We start from the raw sequence: 24,887 nt of genomic DNA, 5'->3' as shown, positions 1-24,887 counted from the left end.
AAAACAAACAGAAATCTTTTAGGGAGGTGAAGTAAAAAAAACAACTGAGAAAATGTGGTTGCATAAGTGTGCAAACCCTTTTAGAACTGGGGGTGTAGAAATTTAACCAACTACATTCGAACTCATGTTAAATTGGACTCAGTCTGATAAACGCCTCTGACAAAGTTCAGCTGTTGTCCTGACATTTTTGTAGCCACATCATCCAGCACAAGCCATGGTCACAACATCAGAGGGACCTCGTTATTCAAACATATCAGTCAGGGGAAGGCTACAAAAGAATTTCCATTTCATTAGATACACCACGGAACCCTGTGAAGACTGTCATCTTAGAGAAAACATGGCACAACAGTGACATTGGCAAGAACAGGACGTCCGTCCAAAACTGATGAGAAGACAAGAAGGAAACTGGTCAGAGGCTGCAAAGAGGCCGACAGCAAAAACTGAAGGAGCTGCAAGAATTTCTGTCAAGTTCTGGCTGTGCAGTACATGTGACAACAATCCTCCATCTCCTTCATATGTCTGTGCAAGACGAAATCCTCACCTTACAAAGAAAAACATCAAAGCAAAAATACATCTGAAATCTCCCAAACGCAAATGTGGGAAAATGTTTTACTGTCTGATGAAACCAAGGTTGAACTTTTTGAACATAATTCCAAAAGGTAACAACCCTGCTCATCACCAACAGAACACCATGAATACAGTGACGCATGGTGGTGGCAGCATCATGCTTGGGGGCTGTTTTTCTTCAGCTGCAACTGGGAGCTTTAGTCAGGGTGGATGTAATTATCAACAGCTCCAAATATCAGTCAGTGTTGGCACAAAACCTTCTGTTAGAAAGATGAAGATGAAGAGGAACTTCATCTTCAGCATGACAATGACCCAAAGCTCACATCTACATCAACAAAAGGATGGTTTCACCAGAGTAAGATTAATATTCCCAGATCAAGATGCGTCACGCTGACAGACTCCTACCCAAAAAGAATAAACTAATAAACTAATAAACTAATACAAAGTATTAGTTTAAGGGTTTGCATATTTATGCAACCAAGTTATTGTAAGTTTTTTATTTTATATTTTCCTCCCTGGAAGATTTCTGTTTTTTCAATTGCATTGTAGAGGTTATAGTTCAGATTAAAGGTGGAAAAAGTTGGGAAAATGTTTCTCTTGCTGACAATCCACTGTGTGTTTTTCAGGAAATAATCTGTCAATTTAACTAGTATTTTCAACAAAATTAAGGAATTATTAACTTAAAATAAAGTCCTATAGATTACATAAAAGTAATTTGTAAGTTAGTGTTCTCTTATTTCAAGTGTATTAAGATATTTGCACCACAACCTGAACCAAAATTACTTGTTAATATTATATCTTTTGCAGTGTGGACGTAAAGGAACTCGGTGTTTCGACTGTTTCACAATTTTCTGGAAGTTTGTTCCAGATTTGTGGCGCATAGAAGCTGAATGCTGCTTCTCTGTTTGGTTCTGGAGGGAAGTTGGTGGTTTATCCTTTTCCAAATTCACATAATAGTTTTAATCAGCATGGCCACGTTTGCTGCATCCTAATTTTTGTAAAACATTTCACCAGTTTTTGAGCTCTGATCCCCAGCAGGTGTGTTGAAGTGGGACGAGTCGGGTCACCTGATGCCACAGGTTGATGTTGTGGAAGAACGACTCCTGACCATGAAGTTTCTCTCAGCTGATAAATGAAAACTGGCCTGCAGGTTAACTGATTCACAGACGAAGGGGGCAGGAGGTACTTCCTGCCAGATAAAGGAGGCTTGTTTCAAAATGTCCCCTGATTGGTTAATGGGGTCACGGCTGAGGCCAGCAGCAGGAGGCAACTTAGTGGACCCTGAATGATATGCATGTGTGTCTCCGTCTGTAAAATAAAGCTTTGTTCAGGTGAGTTTCACACAGACGCAGGCGATGGGTCGATATCTGTGAGAAGGGATTTACCTTCACCTGAGACGTGCAAACCTGACCAGGTGTGGAAGTACATCATGTTCTGGTTCTTCCTGCAGCTAAACAACAGCAAACTTATGCTAAACTCAAAAATCTGAAATTTCTTTTGTCATGTCCAGAATAAACCACCAGTATTTACCAGAGGCAGAAGATTTTTGAATTTTTAAAAAGAAACTCAAGCAGGTTGAAAACAAGCCAGTTATTTTTCTGCTGCTTAAAGCGAACAGTTTTAGTTGTCTTGAATAAATGTTTTCTGTTGTTGAGATTTTTAATCAATCAATCAAGTTGATTTGCAAGAAATTTCAGCAACAGAGAAAAGTGCTTCACGTCATAAAAACACAAAAATGCAAAGTCATCAAACATACAGTTGTTACATTTTGTCAAGTGGCATCATTAAACATTAAAATGTGATTAATGATTCATCTATAATTTAATTATACTCATTTTAATTTAACAATGTGTCCTGTACATTGTACATGAAGTTGTTTTTTCTTGTTTTTGGGGTTTTTTAAGCTAATTCCTGCATATTTACATTTCCATGAATTGTTGTACTGATTAATGTTCACAATCCTAATCAATTAAATTAAATGACGCTTAATTAAATAATAGCTGCAAAAATGACATCTTAGATGCATATTTTAGTTTTCGGTCTAATTAAAATGTCGTCCAACTATTTAATGAGACATAAACAATTTTTTTTTTGGAGTATTTTCACCCAATGTTTCTCAGGCATGAAGTCTTGTTGAGAAAATTTATCCAGCTTCCAGTTCTGGTTCCTCAGGTGTCGCGCTGCTCTTTGTTCCAGTCCAGCGTCCAGGTGAGCTCCGGTCATTCAGAACCAAGCTGGACCCGACCGCCATGCCTTAAAAGTGCCCCTAATTCTTCATCTGGACGCCGTCCCGGAGTCCAGCGCCGGTTCCAGCTCAGTTCTGATTTCAGGACGTGTTGCAGTAGATAGATGCAAACTCATGTTCTGCCCTGATTCACACAGACAGCGGGAAAGTTTCATTTCAAAATAACAGCAAAGAAGGTCGCCGGGTTTTCCAGAACGACGAACGGTTTAACTTTGTTTTCACACAAAAAAAATAAAAAAATAAAAATCTGTGGAATCAAAAGCAGAAATCAATCAATCAGTTTTCTTTCACACAAAGAAGCGACAGTTAGTCTAAACAGAAAACTGATTTCCTGTTTGTCATGAGAAGTTAATGATGTTAAATATGAGTGACATCAATTATTAGCAGATTCTGCTTTAGATTGATCTCTAATGTTTTACAGAATATCTTAATACATAGATAGATAGATAGATAGATAGATAGATAGATAGATAGATAGATAGATAGATAGATAGATAGATAGATAGATAGATAGATAGATAGATAGATAGATAGATAGATAGATAGATAGATAGATAGATAGATAGATAGATAGATAGATAGATAGATAGATAGATGAATAGATAGATAGATAGATAGATAGATAGATAGATAGATAGATAGATGAATAGATAGATAGATAGATAGATAGATGGAGATAGATAGATAGATAGATAGATAGATAGATAGATAGATAGATAGATAGATAGATAGATAGATAGATAGATAGATAGATAGATAGATAGATAGATAGATAGATAGATAGATAGATAGATAGATAGATAGATAGATAGATAGATCTTGTGCAGTGACGATCAGGTAGCAACTATTTACATTTACTGGAATTATTTATTTGAAAAAATCTACTTTTAGGAGTATTTTTACTACACTGTACACTTTACTTTTACTTGAGTATATGTCTTATGAAGTATTTCTACTCTTATTTGACTAAAATTTCTGGAGTTTTCTGCCCATTGAATGAAAAACAAAAATGTTTTAACCAAAAAGACACCAGAAACAGACACACATCTGCAGTTTTTTTTTTGTTTTTTTTTTAAGTTTCATAAGTTTCATATTGAAAAAAACTGATTTGGAAATATGTTCTTTTTCCTGTTTTTATTTTTTGTTACTTTAATAATTTATTGTCATTTTGGTCCTTAAAATAACCAAAATTTCCACTTAATTTTATATTTTGGTCCGTCTGAAGGTTAGCTGGGAAATTTTATTCATTTAATTAAAAACAAAACAATTACATAGAATATAAACAGTTAGAGCAGCAGGAGGAAAAAAAACTCTTATATCTGCCCTTTTTGACCCAAAAAATATATTTAAACAAAAGGGATCTAAAAAAAACTTAACAAAAACATCAACTCAAAAAAAAAAATTCATGGATTTACATAACTTTATTTCGTATTTCTTCATAAAAAAAAACTAACTTATCATTCTCTTAAATATGTACATTGATCTGGTATTTTAGCATCATTTCCCTTAAAGTCTGATTTCCCTTTAGATTCTGTAAGTAAAGCTTAATGAAGGCTGTATAATTGATGCTTTCTGGTCAAATTAAAACATATTGTAATCGGACTCCATTGAAAGTAATAATGTGTTTTTGTGTTGTCTCCGTGTTCAGAACAAAGCAAAAGGTCGAAGGTCGCTGCAAAGCCAGACAGGAGGTCACTGTGGGTGTGGGTCGCCTGCGATGTATTTACTTCCCTGGAATGTTGGCAGTCGTTCCTCTGCAGCTCTCTGTCGCGTTAATAAAGCTTCCTTTCTATACGTCCTCTTAGCCTGAGCAGAAACAAAGAGCTGCAGCTCTGGAGGTTCGCTGAGGTGAAACTGAAGCAAAAAGCTGGAAACAAGCAGCCCATTTTTCTTCATGAAACCAAACACTCTGCATGTGCAGCTGAGGACAAAATCCACCTGATTCCCAGATGGATCATCATCTCCCTCGTGCAGCATGTATTTTGATCAGATTTGATAAGATGTTTAAGTGTAAGAAGATCAGTTTGATTGTGCTGATGGTGTCGACTGTGATTGGAGCATTTTATTGTCTTCATATGAGGAAGGAGTGCAAAGTCATCCTGACTCAAAACAAACAATTTAACTCTTGGAAGTTTCTGAAATATTCTCCATGACTTCAAGGTTTACACGGTTTCTGTCAAATACTTTTAATAAACGCATGTGTTGTGTTTTAGATGCACAAATGAGGACGCGGCTAAAACTCACTGGGTTGGAAAAAGAACAAAAAGATTTGAACAGCAGTGAAACTTTGATTTAAAGCACTTCTCTAAATGATATTTTCTCTTCTTGATATTGTGACAGCAAACAAGTGCATGAACTGCAAAAAGACAAAAACTAGACAAGTAGGTTTTGTCTAGTTTCTAGTGCAAACATCTTAATGTGCTTGAAATAAGACAAAACTAATTTATGCATACATTTTCAGTGAGATATGAGTTTGTTTTAAATCCTTAATTTATATGAAAAAGTGAAAGTTTCATTGGGAGACCATTTCACTTATAACATGAGAAAAATGTTGTTATAAGTGAAACTGTACCAGTGAAACTATTATCATTTTCATCAAAATTAAGAAATTATTGGCTTAATAAGCTCATATCTTGCAAAAGCTTACTTCTTTCCATTAAGATGTTTGCACTGGAAACTGAACCAGAAATATTTGGTAAGTTTTGGTGTTTTTGCAGTTTGACACTAAAACATTTTCATAAAACTCTCCTTTGTGTCCACATTACAAACTGTAAGGATGGTGACTTCCATCTCTCTCAGTCAAATTACATATTTGCATGTAGAAAGAAAAGTGCTGCCCTGTTTTCTTTATGCCTGAATTTACAGTAAAAGTCTCTAAACGTCTTCATGTCTGTAAAACTGAGTGGCCCCAGATCAGCGTGGATCTCTGACTTCTGCGTATTTTCCTTTCGTGTTTCTGGGAATCAGACAGACATTCTTATCTTTCTCCTGAACAATACACATCTGTTCCAACCCAGAAGTTAATTACTAATGAAACACGATCAAGTGAAGGCCGGAGAGGAGAGCCCCGGAGTCGGAGAGGTAAAACAGACATACAGGCTGCAATATTTTATCCTCTGCTCCATATTACTCAAAGATATCCACATTTCTTTTGGCTCCAGCTGGTTTTTACTCTGATTCTCAGAGTTGCGTGTGATTTATTGCATGTTAGCATGTGCTGTGTTGCATGTTGATCTGCAGGTTAGCTGTGCCCTCCACTGGCTGACGGTCAACACTGACCTCTTGATCAGATTACTCCCAGCAGATCAGCTGTCATCAGTCAAAGCAGTTTGTTTCACTTTCCGGCTTAAATCCAGAGAAATAAGAGGTTAAAACTCTTTTCTTTATTATTTCTCAAATCTCCAGATATTTGTTCTGCAATAAATAACCAATAATTTGTTTTGGTAAAGTCCAGTTTAGAATCTGAAAAAAAGACAAACCTGTGAGTTTTTAATGTCCGTCAAATTTATCTGCATTAATGGATGTAAAACAACCAACTCTGTAATTTCTGAGTTTGTATAAAAATATACCAGATCCTCAAAGTTTTCAGCATCTTAACTTTTAATATTGTCCATTTTTATATTTCTTACTGGTTTCTGTGTCTCAGCTTCTCTTCATAATCAGAAAATCAGTGGAAACGTGTAAAAGCTGCTCAACAGTTAAAAGAAAGGATTGAGATTAATGCCAGTGAAGATTTTTCCATTAATTATTGAGGAGGGTGTGAATAATATTCAGCATACCATTTTCAAGCAAATGTAACATAAATCTTTTACCTTATTTAAAAATCTTTTGTATGGTTTCACGCCAGAACAAACTTCTGAGGTGAATAAAAACAATTTTAAATTTATTTCTCTCATCAGTTTGAATCATTTTGGGTTTAACTTCACAGAGATTTTCTTTCTAAATTAAAGTGACACATCTGTCAAAGCAGATAAATCCCAAATGTTGAATATTGACAGCCAGTTTGGTTTACGTGAGTTTGTCTTGAACATAAAATACACAGTAGATGGAGTTTAGTGGACAAACCAGATCTTTGGGTCCCAAAGCAGAATCACAAAATTTAATTTAACCAAAGAAAAACTCCAAAACTCTTATATAAGAGCAATATTTTACATAAATTTAATACATCCTGTCTACAAAGCACATCTGTAAATGTTATTAGATGGGATTGAAATTCATGATTGTTTCCAGAAAAAAATGAATCCATTTTACATCAGCCTAAATAAACATTTTGATCATATTTAACACATTCACAACATTTAGTCATCGATAAAACATGTTTTCAACTTTTAATTTTCATTTACATTGTTTAGGTGAGACGTGATTTTTGATTAGATCTTTAATGTTGAATTTTATCAGAAAACTCTGAGAGTTCATAAAATAATGAACAAAACTGAGAATTTAAAAACTGGTGGCATAAAGATACTGATGTTCTGTCTGCAAAAATAATTAGAAAAATTATCTTGGAGCCATTTTGTTGCAACTAAATATTCTGAGTTTTGTTCTTTTTTAGCTTTAGCTTTCTTTTTTTATTCTGTTGTATGAATTTATTTATGTTTCCTCCCTGCTTTATTTACTGCTCATTTTTATTATCCTGATTGTAAAAACAAGCTTAAATCTTGTTTGTTTTACTTCACTCAGTTGATTCTTTTATTTAATTATCTCTACAGAATCCATTTAGTCCCTAATGGATGAGCTACTTTTGTCAGAACCTTTTATAGCTTTTTTCCCATAAATTATAGATATTGAGCTGTTACATTTTTCTAAACATATGTTTTATTTTACCATTGTCATGACTTATAAAGATACATCCAAGTTAAAATCCTTAAATCTTAAGATCAATTTAATTCAGTTCAAAATGATCATTGAAAAACTTTGTGTTTTCTTTGATTTCCATTTACTTACATTAAGACAAAATAATGCCAGCTGCTCTCCTGGTGGTGGATCATATTATCTAAACGTCACAAAACAACATTTCCTCACAGAAAACCGTGTAAGTTTAATTCGTAAAACTCACAAAGTCTCAGACATACTTTTCCAAACATCACTTTTACCAATACAATTAAAAAGGCTTTTATTGCAACAAATTGATCTGATTAAAAAAAATCTTTCATTTCACAGATTACAAATAATGATATAACATCCAAATGATTCAGACAATGAAGCTGCAATAAACTGTTTATTATATTTAGTCATATAAAGCTCTTTAATGTGTGTAATCTTTTCCTCATTGAATATTTGATGAATATTTGTTCATTTAACTTAATTTGTTCTTGAAAAAAACACATGACAGTAAATTTGATGGTTGATATGATTTTCAGTATATAACTATAATAACTGCCACAGCGTTGTTTAGAGCTCTTACAACAATGACCAGATGGTAGATTACGCTGCCTCTTGTCTTGGTGGGTAAAATACACACCAACATGTTTGCTAGCATAAACATATTGTATGATATGACACACAGTTGGTGCAAAAATAAAAAATATAAAAAAGCCAAAACTGAACACGTTTAAGCGGTAAACCTGGCAACAGGTAGTTTGATGAAGGTTTCTGAATCTAATATCATCTGATGGCCTAAATTACTTTGTGACAAACGTAGCAACAAATATTATCACCTCTTTCTGTCCAAAAGACGTTTTAGGCTCAAAAAAAAAAAAAAAAAAACAACTCTTGGTAAAAAATAAAATAAAAAAGGTTTAGGGCAGGAACGTCACATGACCTTAACAGCTGTTAGGTTTCTCTCAAAGATTGAAAACAAATCCTTCTCTTTATAAAACTGATTTTTTTCCCCCCCCCCTTTACATGTTGATAAACACCAACAGTTTTCTCAATGTTTCATTTGTTAAAGATTGTCATTGTTTAAGTGGGACTCATTTTCCCTAAGTGTCCTTGGATGTTTTAGTTTTTAACAAAAGCAAATAATTAGCGTGTCTACAGAGAGCGCCCCTTCTGATTGTTAGAGGTCACCTGCCAGATGAACTCTACTCCTACCCCCAGTGCATGATGGGAAGTCCCTCAGTTTAGCTTGGACAAAATCTGAACATTTAGCATGACTGGAAAAGCGACAGAAACAGAGTCGTAGCAGCAGAATGAGGAGGAAGACGGTCGATTTTTGTGTTTTGTGTATAAATTTGAGGGTTTGAAGGATTCAACAGAAAAAGTGTCAGACAGCAGCATGCGACATTTATTCACATTTATGCCACTGGTTTTGTGTTGTCCTTCACTGGATGAATTGATCTTTATTGTGCTGATTTGTCTTTATAATATTGATCTTTAGCACTTTTATTATAAGAAATTTGCTTTTATATTACTGATTACAAAAATGATTCTGTTATTGGTGTATTTTTTGTTGTAATATCCATCCTGGTTACTCAACTAAATAAATGTTTTTATATTAGAGTTGTGATCAATTTTATTTATTTTTTATTTTTATACATAGAATTACTCATTTATAGAACATCTTGTTAAAAAGCAGCAAAGTTGGAAGATTTTTTTCTCCTTTTTGTAATTAATCAGACTATTTATCAGATTGGGTTTAATGATTAATAGATTTTTTTAAGGAAAATTAGTCATAAGTTTAAAGCAAATTATTAATATTTTCTTATAGTCATCATTTTTTATTCCTGCAAAGAAAAATAAGAACATTTCTTTAACAATCTGCTTTAATCCCTATTAATAAATACTCCACTCATCTGTTTTATATAAAAAAAGAAACCTTCTGATCGTGTCGATAGTCATCCTTCTGGCAACTACAGCATCTACGGCGCCTGTGGAGGGTAAAAAAAGAAAAATATGAGATTCATTTTATTTTACTTTTTACATTCTGGCTTCTGCAGCTGGTGGAGATGAGAGTTTGTGTTGTGTCTTCCAGAGAAGGAGGTGGAGGAGGTGGAAACGGAGGCCACAGAGATGCTGGAGGGGGAGGTGTCTGAGGAGGAGGAGGGTAGGGCTGTGCATGAGAAAAAACAATCAAATAAAAAAACAAAAAGTCAAATTAATCTGAATCTGATGAACGAATAATAACCACAAAACTAAACTGATCATAAAAACCTTTTGAAACCTCTTGCTTCATGATAACGTGTTAATAAAATACACTTGAAAAAGCATTAAACCGTGTGAAAAACTGATCAAACCTCAAACTTCACCAACATCCATTTATGACTCTTTACCTTCGAGACCAATAATAACCCAAACTAACAACAACTTTATCTGATTTTATTTTAATCAATCCATCAAAAATGTTTACATTTAGGAGAATATAGACATATTCTTTTTAGAGAAGAAAGATCAAGCCATCTTTAAAAATGCTGCGGTTTAAATGTTTTAGCAGTTCTTGTCTTGTTAAACAGGAGACGATTCAAAACTAAATATTTTTAGTCTGTTTGATATTTCAAAAGGAGATCAAATAATTTAAAACAGAATAAAACTTTTTTCATGAGACAAAGTTAATAACTTCATCAACAGATGTTTGTTTGTTTGTTTGTTTGTTTGTTTGTTTGTTTGTTTGTTTGTTTTCTACATCAGAACCGTAACAATAAGACATTTTTTCTTTAACTCTACAACCTTCAACTTTAGCAGATAAAAGTTGTGTCATTATACCAGACAGAAATGTTCAGCTGATAAGAAAAGAAAACCATTTTACTGTGCAGCTTTTAAAATGCTTGTCTTCATACCCACCGAGTATTAAAAGATATTTTTTTAAAAAGTGATGGAAACTGAGCAACGATTTGTCAGGATAGCAATATTTTTATGTTTTGTTTGGTTTATTTAGAGATGTTTACTCTGGCAGTTACAGTTTTTATCTGTTTTATTTGTTGGCTTCTTCTCCAGATGACAAATATTCAACCATTTAAAAATTATAACATTACAGCCCCACTTCACTAAACTGTGTAGTTTAAACCCCAACAACACAGACACAACAGCATGTTTTATTTAACCCAATCCAGACGTATGTCATCAAAAAGTTCATTTTTCAGGAACTAAATTCACTTAATTATGTAGATTAATTACACAAACCTTTGTTTGCAAGTCTTTATTTCTTTTATTTATGATGACTTTCTCCTTGCAGGTCATGAAAACATGACATTTAAGATCAAAATATTTTATCCGACTAACAAAAATAAAACACACATCCTAAGCTTAAGGGTTATTTTCAAAAGTTATTTTTAATTTGACAAACGAGCCTCATCAGAATCCATTTTCTAACATTATTGGACATAAATATGTGTATTTTAGTGACTGCTTACATCTCTACAAGCAGGCTGGGCAAAGTTACTGCAACATTTCAGATCATTTTCTGATGTTTTAAAACATTTCTGCATTGTTTTCAAGAACAATTTCCACAAAATGGTGACGATCATCTCAGAAAAATTAAATTTTTATGGCAACAAAGCCTCAAAATCTTCAAGTTAATGTGTACATAACAGTTATTTGTAGTCTGCAGGGGTAAAATAAAGTTTTGCTTCCTGCCCAGGGGCCCAGATTTTCCTACAACCGGCCCTGCTGGTGTGAAGACTGAAGTGGAATAGATTGTGCTATTAAACAGAACAAAATGAAATTTTAAAAAAGTCAGAAAATTACAAACTTGATGCAAATGAATTCCACCCAAACGGAATAAAAAAATAACAATAATTCAATAAATATTTAAACATTAAACCTCCTAACGAGAGCAGACAGAGAGAAGAGACGTTCCTGGCGTGTTTCTCGTCTGAATCTATAAAAATGATGTTAAAACTTTTTTAATTAGAAAAATAAATGTTGGATTTTTCTTCTTTTCAGATGATGATGATGACTCCAAGAGTCAGGATAATATTGATGGTGAGCAGATAAAACATCATGACCTTTACATATAAACCTTCATAAACAAAAATCTAAATTGAAGGTCAAACCTCTGAAATTTATTTTTAAACTAATTATTTCACTAAAATTTGAGGCTACTCCTGACTTTATCAGACTATTTTAGTGTAATTTAATCCATAAACCTACATTCTTCTTATTGGGATTTCATTTTTTTAAACAAAGAACCTAATAACCATTTTTCCCCTTAGAAAACGAACAAATCTGAAAACCTATTCTGGATATTTTACTGAGTTGGCATTTAAACTCAGCGTTGTCCTGCAGGATTCCTTTTCAGATTTTAATGCCACGGATCCTCGGTGTTTTTAATAACCCCAGACTTTCTTTCACCTGCTGGAGACAGAAGGTTTATTCATGCCGAACACCTGATCCCCTCTCCTCCTCCTCCTGCAGGAGCGCAGCAGACCACCGTGTCGGCAGCGGCAGCCGGAGGTTCAGGTGAGTCGGACCCGATCGGGTTTTCCCTCCTGAAAAGTCTGCTTGTTTCCAATTTGGTTTCATATTTAATCCAGATTAACTGGCTGGTATTCTGACCAGGATTAACCTGATTCGCATCCGGTAAATAGTTCCACAATTGTGGCAGGATGACTTTGTTAGAGCCATTGGCGCCACCTGCTGTCAAAGAGCAGAATTACAGCTAAACTCTTAAAGTTAAAAAAGTCTCCATTGATCATTTCTGGTTAAATGTATGCAAAGAAAAGTACATATACCAAATAGTAAATAACAATAACTAACTAATTTAAAAATTATTTTAAATTTACAAGCTCTGATTGCAGCCTGCAGAAAAATGGGATCAATTATAAAAATAATATTTTCAGAAACATGTTTCACAGATTAAAGCTGCGTGTTTTACTTAATCTGTTTCCATCCATCCATCCATTTTCTGAACACCCTTTGTCCCTAATGGGGTCGGGAGGGTTGCTGGTTCCTCTCCAGCTGCGTTCCTGGCGAGAGGCGGGTTCACCCTGGACAGGTGGCCAGTCTGTCGCAGGGCAACACACAAAACAGGACAAACAACCATTCACTCACACACTCACACGTAAGGAGAATTTAGAGAGACCAATTAACCTGACAGTCATGTTTTTGGACTGTGGGAGGAAGCCGGAGAACCCGGAGAGAACCCACCATGCACAGGGAGAACATGCAAACTCCATGCAGAAAGACCCTGGACTGGGAATCGAACCCAGGACCTTCTTGCTGCAAGGCAACAGCTCTACCAACTGCGCCACTGTGCAGCCCCACTTAATCTGTTTGTTCATCTTTTTACAACTTTCCATTTTTTCACATTTTCTCACACCTTTGGAAAAAACCTTTCAATACTGGTATTTTTGATGAAAAGCCAAATCAAAGTGCCACTTGATTTAAGAGAGACAGAAGGAAAATAAATATACATGTTTTATAATTTCCTTTAAAAATCAGAAGCTTTTGACAAGCATTAATATTCAACAACAAAAAACGAAAAAAATTTTTTTATAAACTTCAAAATGTGTTTAGTCTAAAATGATTTAGTTTAATTTTGACCAGTCAAGTAGATTAGATTTTTAAACCAGAGATAAAAGACTAAAATAGTTTTTTATCAACACATCTCTGGGTGTGGAGCCATGCTACCCGTATAGTTTTACAGTATTTTATGCTGATGATCAGTTTATTCTTTATAGAGAAATGTTTTTTACTGGGAATGAGGCTCTAGCTTTTTAATAAATCTTTTTCATTTCTAAAAAATGTTTTAACAGGACTTTACTAAGAAACTAAAATTGTAACTGAAAGGTAAAAATCTTTGAACTCATAATCTCAAGTAAAGAACTTGTTTTTGTTTTTTTTCAAAGCTATTTCCTCAAATATTCAACACCACTCATAAGTGGTGAGTTTATCCATTGTATCCAACTTTAAAACACAAACAAGTTTTTTCTTCAAGTTATGTGCAGGAAAAGCCAGAAAAATGAAACGACCCATTATCTTTGAACATGTTGAATTTGAGCTATTTGTGCATAAAATCTTAATTTTAACATCTTGTGAACACTGCCATCAAGTTTATATGTGAATAAAAGTTACTGTTTTTGTTTTTTACACAATAGATTTCATCCATCTTGAAGTCCATAAATTTACTGCAAGAGAAAAAAACACTTTTTTCCAATGTAATATTCTAGTGCTTAAAGTTGTTGTGATTTTTAAACGATGTATGTTTATGTATGTCAAAAAGTCTCTTGTTTCTGTTGATTTAACGATGGACATTTTGTCAGTTTCCAGTGGTCTTTCTCCAGAGATGGGGTCTCATGTAGGGGCAGCAGGAAGCTCTGCAGGTAAATAAGTTCACGTTTTTCTTTTCTCAATTTGGAGTGCAGCACATAGCTGCCTTGGCAAAGTTATTTTTACATGTTGTTATTGGAGTTATTAATGGTTTACCTGTGTTTGGTTGGTATTTTCCTGATTATTTGGAGATATTTGGTGAGTTATTAATTGGATTTTAGTTGATAAACTTCACACAGGTTGTTGGTATTCCATGTAGCTTGTTGGTCCCGGTTCATGTTCAGTTAATTTTTGTGTTTTGGTTCATATTTGATGGCGATCATCAGTTTTTGGTGTGCTTGGCAGTCAACATTACTGTTAGTTTGATATATAGCTTCAGGGCCGGCCCAAGGCATAAGCAAACTAAGCAGCTGCCTAGGGCCCCAAGGCCACTAAGGGGCCCCCCTCAGTGGAGCTGATTTTTTTTTTTTTTTTGTAATAATTTCTGTCATTATAATCTCAAAAACACACAATTTCACTATGAAGTGGTTTGTTTTTGCAATAATATATATTTGATATTGTATGTGGAAATCTTTATTTTATGTACACGTTGCTAACTGTAAACGTTCAGATTTCTGTTTAATGTAAGTCCAATTCATTTAGAAATTTACCGATTTGCAGATTTTATTTTTGTAGGGTGTTTCTAAAAGAGTCAAACTCAGCTTGTGGAGCTGAAATATCTAGATGCAATGCTTCTTGACATGCTAGCTAGTGTTCACAAACAGCCAATCCAGGAGCGCCACTGATTTTCATTGGTGAGCCAAAAGTGGACTGTAAATAGTAGCAGTGTGACAGATTCACCTGTACATTTTAATGAATGTTAACGTATGTTTGGTGCTTTAATCTAAAAGTGTATTTTCTTGTTTTTCAGGTCACGGAGGGGATTTCTCCTCTGTCGATTTAGCAGGTAATTTCTGCATTGTAGTTTATCTGTTCGTCTTTCTTGAGTCAGGAAACCAGAACAAACCACCTGCTAGTGGCGCGTATCACATAGCATTGCTAGCAACTTATATTTATGACTGATTGAAAAATATGATGGAAAAAGTATGGCAAGATGGACTTTATTAAGTTTTACTTTCCATAATCAAACTTTTAATTTGGCAAGTTTAGAGTTCAGCAGGTAAAGGTAACATTGATTTAACATCGATTCTTACGTTTCTATCTCGAAAAATAAATGTGTTTCCACTACATCTTACTGCCATTTTGAAACACAAAAGTCAGAATCTCCCATTTCCGACTGCAGCTGGAGCACGACATTAGCATGAGCTGTTGTTTTAAATCTGGCGGTCTTTGTTTGTAGCACTTTAACAGCTGGAGCTAACATTGTAATACCAGCAGCCACCACAAGGGGCGCTGCAACGACGACAACAGAGGCACCAATGGCTACATAATATTAAACTCTAACTGAGATGTTTTTTATGTTTATTTTTCGTACAGCAGCTGGACATCCAAGCAGCTCCTCAGGTAAACAAAATTCACCGTTTCAGTTCATAAAAATAATAAATAATATAAAGATGGCTGCTCACTAAATAACATTTTTATGTGCAAATCAATTATAAAACATTTCAAATACTCCTCTCCATTTAAAATCTGACTGAACTTATTCAGTATTATTTTACTCAACATTTTGCCTGGAAAACCTGTTATTGTTCCACTTCTGATCCCCCAGGTTCTGCAGTTTCCCCAGGTTCTGAAGGCTCCACGGGTTCTGCAGCCTCTGTAGGCGCTGCAGGATCTGCAGGTTTTGTGGAATCAGCAGGATCTGCAGCTTCTCCAGGGTCTGTAGGCTCCATGGGTTTTGCAGGTTCTGTGGATTCTGCAGGCTCTCCAGGTTCTCCAGACTCTGTAGATTTGGGAGGATCTCCTGGTTCTGTAGGTTCTGCAGCTATTTTAGACTCAGGAGGATCTCCAGGTTCTGTAGCAGCTGAAATCTCTGGTGTTTCTGCAGGTCAAACTCACCCAGCAGGTAATCAAGAGAGTTTGTCTGACTTAAAGCAGGATCATGTGAATCAAGTGCAACTGTTCAATGAAAGTTATTTTGGTTCTTTTAGGATCTGAGCGCCTACCAAGTCCATCTAAAACAGACATAAACGGTAAAATATCCAATCACTAATGTCAGTCGCCTCACTTTTAGTCCAGAGTAATTTGATGTATGTGGAAATCTGCCATTAGTAGAATAATTTAAGGAGTTAACCAAGCAGGAGTCTACAACTTTAAAATTCAACATGATAAAAAAACAAAAACATCTCAAATAAAATTTAAATAATTTTTTTACCCACTGACTCCTATTAACCCAATAGATTATTAAATTTAGCAGCTGAGCAGGAATAAAACTGACTTTTCAACACGTAAGTTTCTCTGGTGTAAAAGCTTTGTTTCTGTTCCAGGTCCTGCTGGAATAGACTCAGAGAATAATGGTGAATTTACTTAAAATTACTTAAAATATCATATGGTTCAGTTGATTTCATATACATATCATATACTAAAATGAATTTCAATGGGAAAATAATGCAAATCATTATCTTAACATTTACAGTTATTAAAAAACATTATCAAAGATAATGAATCAAACTATTTCTAGTGCTCCCAGTAATAACAGCAGAAAAACACTGCTTGGTCTGAAACAACCAGAGAAAAATCAAATGCTTTCTCCAGTTTGCTCTTCCATCTCTGAAGCAACAGACAAGATACATTTTTGCTAAAAAACATTGGCACCAGAATGCATGATGTCCAGTCTGATTCCTGCTCAGCTCAGAGCTTTACTGATCATTCTTTCCTGATTAAAAACTCTCATTATAAAGACAAAAAAAGAATTTTTAAAATTTAAAACAGTTGTTTTTAAACTTGTTGTTATTTTACAGAGACAGAAGCTGCTGAACGGTCAGTCGAACACAGTCAGCCGGAGGTGGAAAAAAAAATTAAAATCTGTAAATTTTTTAATTCAGAAAATTTTAGCATTTTTGAACAGAGTTAGAATTTTATAAAGACAGATTTTTTTCTGAACAATCTAGGTCATATATTTTATTTATGACAGAAATTTTTTTCCTTTTATTATTATTTATCTAAATCATATTTTTTTTAAAGAGGTTATGTTGTGATGTTAATTTAAAAATGTTTATATCAGTTTTTAATTTGACATGAATTTGAAAATTATTTGTGAAAAACTTTAAAAAGGCTGAACATGTTTCTACACAAATACTTTATTGCAATTCCTGTTATGTCACAATAATCAATAAAGTATGTTATTGATTATTGTGTTTGAAAAAGGTTTTTTGATCCTGTCAGACAGATGGTCCTTAAATGTTTAGGTCTGATCCAGTTACACTGAAAGATACTAGAACTCTGATACTCTGAAACTTGTGTTTTCTTTGCATATTGTCCAGTGTTCTCATAAACAGCGCTGGTGACAGAAATCAGGCTCATGCAGGTAATAAATTATTACAGTTCAGCTTGTTTTATTTTTAGAATCATGATATTAAATGAAAACTTGTCAAATAAAGCGTTTCATCAGATATCAGTTTCAATATTCAATAATTATTGATTTTTTTGTTTGTTTGTTTGTTTTAAATACTAAATCATGATCTTTTCCTTTGGTTTTATTCATGCCATTGTTTTTTTTTTAAGTTTTTTAAATAAAGTAAAATGAAACTGCTAAAGCAGTCAACAGGTTGTTGTTATTAAAATTTGATTTATATGTTTGGGCAGTAAAATTACATTTAAATTTTTTGATCAGAATTTTACTAAACAAGAAATACTCTAAAAATTGATAGAAATATTATTTACTAAAAAATGTTTAAAAATGTTGAAAATTTCTGTTTCAAAATTCTGAATTTAGTGTTTGTTAAATTTTTCATTGGAAAAACTATGATTATCTTGCCTGATTTTATTATTTTTTGCCACTTATATGAATTATTGTCATTTTTTATTTTAAATTTGTAATCTTTTAAAGACTGTGTGCAGTTAATTGAAGTTCTGAATTTTTGAATTTTTTTATGAAGTTTTATTAAATATAAAACTGTTCATTGTCAACCTTTTTGAGTGAGACAAATATTTTTTCTTTATTGATTTTGTAAGTTTTAAATATCAGCTGTGATTGCTGTCAGGTTGGTCTGAAATCACTGGCCAGGTCTTTGTTCTCTCATTCTGCAAGTGAAGAAAAAGATGGAATTTGAAATACTCAGAAACTTGTGTTTTCTTAAATTGTTTTTGCTCTACTCAGTTTGTTTTAATGAACAATGGAGATTTAGCAGAAAAGATTTTCTTCTGTTACTTTTACCATCATTATTTGATTTGATTTTATATTATGTAATTAATTGGTAATTAGTCTGATGTTGTTGTTATATACAACTTGGTCTGTTATTCAGTATGTAATAATTTTATGCATCATATTTGTTTTTTAAATAAATTGACTGATTAATTCTTTGTTTCTGATAAATTTCATTATGTGTTTTAAATAAGATTAACTTTTAGAAAAGCAAAGCTAATTATTTTTGTTACTAATGTATGCATTTGTTATCCTACAATTATTTGCTCTCTTTGGTTTTAAAAACCAGTTTGAAATAAATAAATACTAATACTGTTCATGCTCACATCTGTGAGTGCAGTGTTAAAATTTTAATAAATATTTTTACTTTTGACTTTTATTTTATTCCTCAGATGGAAAGATCTGACAATAATGAAAATTCACTATACTCTTTGATTGATTAATACAGAATCCAGAAAATTTTTTATTTCAGAACGAAAAAAGACAGACATGAGCAGGTAAATTACTAAATGAGTTTTATTTTTTGAAACTGCATAAGAAAAAAATGTCAATTTTTAAAGTTTTGGTTTCAAGAATAAAGTAATGAAATTGTGGGAAAACATTTGTATGAGAATAAAGTCAAATGTTCCAAAATAATCTCTAACTTTGATGAAAAAGTCTTATTGCAGTGAAATTAAAGAACATCTTGTTAGTTATGATATTTTGTTATAGAAATAAGGAATTGTCAGCAGTAGTTTAAATATAAAATTAGTGGCAAGCTGCTACTGACAAAAATCTGATGCTGATGTGTTTATTATGACTTTATTCCTGTAAATATACAACTGTATTCTGGGGAGTCCAAATCTCTGTTTTCTGCAATTTAGAATATGGTGATACAAATATGTTCCACACATGATATAATATAATATTTTCCAAACGTAATCAGAATCGGCTGCACACAAACAAGGAATTTGAATTTGGTTCTACTTTGTTCTCAATGTAGACAATTTAAACTTATAAATATGAAATATTATAGAATAAAATATATTTTTAATATTACATAAAACTAGAAGGTTTTACTGAATATATGTGTATACACTGCTTTTACAGAAGAAGATCAGATCAATGCAGATATGCAGTCATTTGTATGATTTATTTAGAAATTTTCTTTTTGTTATCTGTTGATTTTGTTGTCTCTTTGCAGAAAGAAGAATGGTTTTAATGATGTTAATATGCATTAAAATCTAGTAAAACTGCTGGTTCATTTATATCTGACCACTGTTGGTTAAAGCAATAAACTTATCTCTGTACATTAATAAATAAATTTGTTCTTTGATAGCATCAAATATTTTACAAATTGATAAAAACTCAGCAGGATGATTGTCAGCTTTATTCACCTGTAAAGGTTCATATTTAGCTGTATATTTTTTAAATATTTGTGTTCTGTGTGTGATTTATAAGTTATCCTCCAAGGATTACTGTTTCAGTAATTAATAAAGGCCTTAAAAATAATAAATGATCTATAATTAAACCACTGTTGATTGTGACCATCCTTTACTTTTAAAATTACTTCATTCATTCATTTAATTTTTTAACCAGGTTTGTCTTACTGAGAGCTCACGTCTTTGTTGGAACAGAAATATGTATCTTAAATTTTAGGCCAATGGAGATAGAAAAAAAAAGGAGTAAATTTCAGTAAATTTCAAGAAAAAATAAAACAAGAAAAGTTTGAGATTGAGCTCAAAAACTTTCTAATAAAAATGGAAATTTCTGAGTTTCAAAAGTTTTAAATTTTCTGAAAAAAAGGAGAGAAATGTTGAGATTGATCTTAATTTCTCTAGAAAAAACTTGGATAATTTCTGTTGAAAATTTGCTAGAGAAAAATCTTAAATTTTGAGATTCAAAAAAACTGAAAATTTCTGAGTTAAAAAAGTGAAACATTTTCTATAATAAATAAAACTTTTGCCTGCAGGTGGAACAGAGTCTGTCACCCATCTTCATGTTGACTTCTTCAGTAAGTTTCACCAATATATGAGTCAAGCAGATAATTCCTCAACCTCATTGACAAAACTGAATATTTTTATGTTCTGATCCAGATTCAGGACTCGGCCGTGATGTCACAGGTACAGATTAGTAATAACACACAGAGATCGATTGACTTTTCATTTTATGTTGAATGATTTTGTTGCAGAGTTCTCTCCCATCACTTTGAGCATAGAAACTGCAGCTGCCGTCACCAACACGCTGAGCCCAGGTACACCTGTCTCGTCACACACCTGTCCCTTCACACACCTGTCCGTTTACACACCTCTCTTCACACATCTGTCCGTTCACACACCTGTCCGTTTACACACCTGTCCCTTCACACACCTGTCCCTTCACACACCTGTCCGTTTACACACCTGTTCGTTCACACACACCTGTCCCTTCACACACCTGTCCGTTCACACACCTGTCCGTTTACACACCTGTCCGTTTACACACCTGTCCCTTCACACACCTGTCCCTTCACACACCTGTCCGTTCACACACCTGTCCGTTTACACACCTGTCCCTTCACACACCTGTCCGTTCACACACCTGTCCGTTTACACACCTGTCCCTTCACACACCTGTCTGTTACTGCATCTCTTCCCTTTTCCAGTTTCAGGTGTTTATTCCAACACAGATCAGGTTACTGCGACAGCAGACTCTACAGGTACAGACACAGGTAAGGCTCTCAGCATTCAAGAATCGTTGCCATAGTATCAGAATCCAGGTCAAAGGTCAGACATGTCAGTAAACTGCCATTGTGTTTTAGTTACAGCTCATCCAACAGGGACTCCCTTTGACTCCAGTAAGTTGTTTATTTTTTGAAGGAAGGAGCTTTGGCAGTGTGTTTTTGTTTTGTGCCTTTCTGCAGCATATTTATGTGGATTTCTTTCTCTGCAAGGACATATAAATACATTTATATTTCAAGATCAATGTCTTGCTTTTGTTTGTTTGTTTTCAGGTCATCCAGCGGGGACAGGTCACTCACAAATGGCTGGTAAGTTTAATATTAAAGATGCATCAATAGGAACATTTTGGTCAATTTCAGATCTCTGTTTGGTTTGTTTGGGTTTTTTTCATAAGGTTTTGACCAATTTGAGTAACCTTGCAATCTTTAAGATAGCATTTAAAATCCTAACAGGCATTTATTTTGCCATAGAGATATACCCGTTACCCCCGGACAACAGCAGCAAAAATTTTTTTGCTTTTTTTCCATTTTAACCATTTAAAGGGAAATTTGTGTATTAAATTTCACAGTTTTCTTATCAAAAAACAAATAATGCAAATGAAATATTTTGGACATTTGTGACATTAATTTGATGCATCTTAAATTTTTTCTACAATGTTGAATTTAAAATCTTTCAGTAAAAAATGGGCTGAAAAGAGTTACTTTCACTTCTTCTGTTTTTATTGAAACATTTTATATTTGAACTCATTAAACCTGAAATATGTACATGAAGTATTAATTTGGGATTCAGCCCATTTAAAAGCCAGTATGTTTGCATAGTCTTTTTGTTGTTCTTAAAAGAAGAGATGTTTTTCAACTAAGCTAAACATGTTTTTATACACATCATTACTCAACATCAACAGTGATAAATACTTATTGATGAAAAGAGTAAAAAGTGTGAAAGTCGGTGCATAGCGCCATCTGGTGGGCAAATATAAAACTTAAAAGTTGATTGGTGTTAGTTGAAGTTAAGATAAATGTGGGATGAATACTGGGCTCTCTGTGTTATTCATACATTGGGACATTTCTGCCTTTAGGAACAAATGTGTCGGTTTTTCTGTAGCCATTTTGACCATTTCCAGCTCAGGATTCAGGGTAGATAGATCAAAATACACAGTTCAGAAGTAAATGTTCTTGTTCTGAGATCTTGGATTCTTCGTTTACAGGGTGAATACCTGAGAAGTTAGTTGTTCTGTTAGTGTCTTAGATCAGTTGCTGAAAGCTTGTTCGTTCTCTTTTCTTGGTTGGGCTTGTCCTCTGCAGGTTCAGTCACTGAACAGTACAACCCATCTGGTCAGGGTCCTGAAGGTTAGTAACGCCCGTCTCACTTAATCTGGTCACCTTTGAACTCTGCTCTTTCACTTTCACAAAGTATTCACACCCCTTGAGCCTCTTTACACATAATCAAACTGGATTGTACTTATTTATGTCATAGGCAACATAGAGAATCAAAGAATCCTAAATATACAATTTATTTTTTGCAATTACATTTCTGTACTCACAAACGTAAGCTGTAGAACATCATCTATATTTGTATAGATATTAACTTGTTCACCAGTCCGCTCTAATTAGTTATTAGGTGAGATTTATTGGATTTTATTTAGTGGACTCAAGAGTATTTTTTTATTTTTGTAAAGAATAGTCTACTTAACTATTGTTTATTTTGTGTTGATCTGTTATGCAAAATCTCAAGAAAATTGAAACTGGAAGGGTGTTTTTGATATGTGATTCAAAAAAGACACATCACTGATTATTCTTTAAAGTGTCATCATTCCAGGTAAACTGAAATAATGTAATTTGTATTTAACATATTAACAAAAATCTCTCAACAGGTCATCAAAATTCACTCCTACATTTTACCTTTTAAGAAGAATTTTAATGTTTTCTTGTAAACCTCTAAGCAGAATACAAAACAGAATCTGATCATTTCTTTTCCTCTTCAATTCTTAACAGTTTTATTGTGCAGTTTATTTTTTTTTTATGTTTGTGATCAATTATTTGATCAATAAGATGTCGGTTAACGGTTGGCTTCAGGCTCACCAAAGCTAAATGATTACAAATTGTTGTGTTTTAATGCATAAAACTTTATCCTTAAATGGGATTTTGTTGACAGAAACTGTATTTGTGTCTCAGGTGCTGAAAATGTGGAATTGGAGGATACCTGCTGACTTCCACATGAAGCCCCGCGTGCGGTTTATCCGTTTTCAAATTCCGTGTACCGACCAATCAGCATGGCCCAGGAATTCTGACTCCACCCACTAGTTGTAGACCCCGCCCCCAACAAATGAGAAACGTTCCCTTCTGTTGTTTAAATATTTAAAAAAAAACGAATGTTTGTGGACGTTTCTTTTGTTTTAGACCATCTTTGGGTCCGCTCCTCTATCTACCACTGGGGCACGATCCGGCTAGACGTGAGGACGGAGGATGAAGTCGCGTCAATAATTATTGACGAGATAAGTGTGTGAAAATAAAGAAAAATCACTTGCTGGTCACTTCCCAAGCTGGAATGTAACATGACGACTCATTACTTGCCTCGCATCTTTTTTTAATTGCGTTTGAAAACTTGAGTCGCCACCAGCCGGTGGTGAAGAGCCACTTAAAGGGGAATTAAATTAATAAGAACAATTCAGGTGAATCTTGACCGTCTGATTGCATGTTAACGGCGTCAAACAGGATGCGATTGTAAATTGTGGTTTTGAACTTCAACAATAAAAGTTTTGTCTATTTTGAACATCAAACTGTTGCCTTTTGTCCGACTACATGGAGGTGAAATAATCACTCGCTGTGCGGCTGTGTTCAAAACAATTTATTGAACAAAAGTTTTGCAACCAGAATACTTCAACATTCGACCCTCCTCTTCCCAACATGTAGAGAGCCGTCAAGAAAATTAAAGATGGATGGCTTGTTTGTTGGAATTAAAACGCAAAAATCAAATAAAAGTCAATATATTATTCGCGGCGGATTTTACACGGCAGAGCTTCCTGTCTACAACGTCTGATGAACCTGCAGCACATCTGAGGACCGACGCATCAGGACATCAGGAGCCACCTCAGTCAGAGACTTGTGCTTGATGCATTTAAACAGAAAATTTATTGCAGCGTTTATTGTAGATCAGATTAAATCCAAAAAGTATAAATCAAGTCAATCATTTCTGATCTATATCTTTGTTTCATATGCATTTGATATGGAGCAAGTGCTTTGCTTAAAGTGTTTTTATTTAGATTGTTGTGGCTTACAGCGAATGAAATTCAGGTTCTCTGAAAATGTGAATGTTACAGAAGAGCAACAGAAACGGTATTAATCCAAACATATGTTGATCAAGCCTAAAAACTGAAAGTTGAGTGGAAGGAAAAAGTATGGTAGAAGGTGCACAAGCAACATAAACTAATACAGGTGTAATAAGGAAGAGAAGCAAAGTCTAATCAAGAGTCTGCTTGAGATTTATTTCAGAGAACTCAATGATTTTATCTGCTGCTGAACTTCAAGATGACAATTTCATTGGGATTTAATCATTAATACGTCTGCAAACTGACCTCACCCTCACAGAGAATCTACCAGGTTCTGTCAAGACGGAGATGAAATGCCAGACCCAACAATGAAGGCAAGCTGGAAACCAAGTTTAAAACATCATCAGTGCCTCCATTCTACACCGCATTGATGCAGTAATTCATGCAAAATGAGTCCCAACCAGCTGCTGACTGCAGATGTTTCAGTTTGCCTGAACTTCAACATTAAACGTCCTTTTTTTAAATTGTAACTTAATATTCTGAGAACCTGAATTTTTCTTTTCCATTAGATGTTAGCCACTGGAAATATATCTGTGTGTGTAAAGAAAACTCATAAGTTTATCCTTTTGAAGTGAACCAACTTTTCAATAATTAAGTTATTAA

General features: G+C 33.9%; 2 protein-coding genes across 2 annotated transcripts in view; one reads left to right on the top strand and one right to left on the bottom strand.

Annotated features, from left to right (window-relative positions):
* LOC122843843 (gastrula zinc finger protein XlCGF57.1-like) overlaps positions 1 to 24,887 on the bottom strand; it is a 697,541-nt gene that overhangs the window by 482,750 nt on the left and 189,904 nt on the right. The gene's annotated exons all lie outside the window — the stretch shown is intronic.
* On the top strand, positions 839 to 23,730 carry si:ch211-80h18.1 (uncharacterized protein LOC555593 homolog). Its single transcript, XM_044139220.1, has 19 exons — positions 839 to 922; positions 2,764 to 2,908; positions 9,726 to 9,797; positions 11,633 to 11,671; positions 12,104 to 12,148; positions 13,951 to 14,010; positions 14,868 to 14,903; positions 15,434 to 15,460; positions 15,666 to 15,962; positions 16,048 to 16,089; positions 16,384 to 16,413; positions 20,212 to 20,253; positions 20,336 to 20,362; positions 20,431 to 20,493; positions 20,884 to 20,949; positions 21,040 to 21,075; positions 21,232 to 21,267; positions 22,261 to 22,305; positions 23,131 to 23,730. Exons 1-19 carry the CDS (start codon positions 839 to 841, stop codon positions 23,163 to 23,165), a joined length of 1,227 nt encoding a protein of 408 aa, XP_043995155.1. The 3' UTR covers positions 23,166 to 23,730.

The sequence above is a fragment of the Gambusia affinis genome, linkage group LG14 (genome assembly GCF_019740435.1).
Source record: "Gambusia affinis linkage group LG14, SWU_Gaff_1.0, whole genome shotgun sequence".
In the NCBI taxonomy this organism is placed as follows: domain Eukaryota; kingdom Metazoa; phylum Chordata; class Actinopteri; order Cyprinodontiformes; family Poeciliidae; genus Gambusia; species Gambusia affinis.
The sequence above is the reverse complement of the archived record's forward strand: the minus strand, read 5'-3'. Positions and strand labels throughout refer to the sequence as shown.

Coding starts and splice junctions, on each gene's coding strand:
- si:ch211-80h18.1 (XM_044139220.1), top strand. CDS start 839: ATGAAGATGAAGAGGAACTTCATCTTCAGCATGACAATGACCCAAAGC. Junction 11,672..12,103: donor GAGTCAGGATAATATTGATG/GTGAGCAGATAA, acceptor CTCCTCCTGCAG/GAGCGCAGCAGACCACCGTG. Junction 15,963..16,047: donor AGGTCAAACTCACCCAGCAG/GTAATCAAGAGA, acceptor TGGTTCTTTTAG/GATCTGAGCGCCTACCAAGT.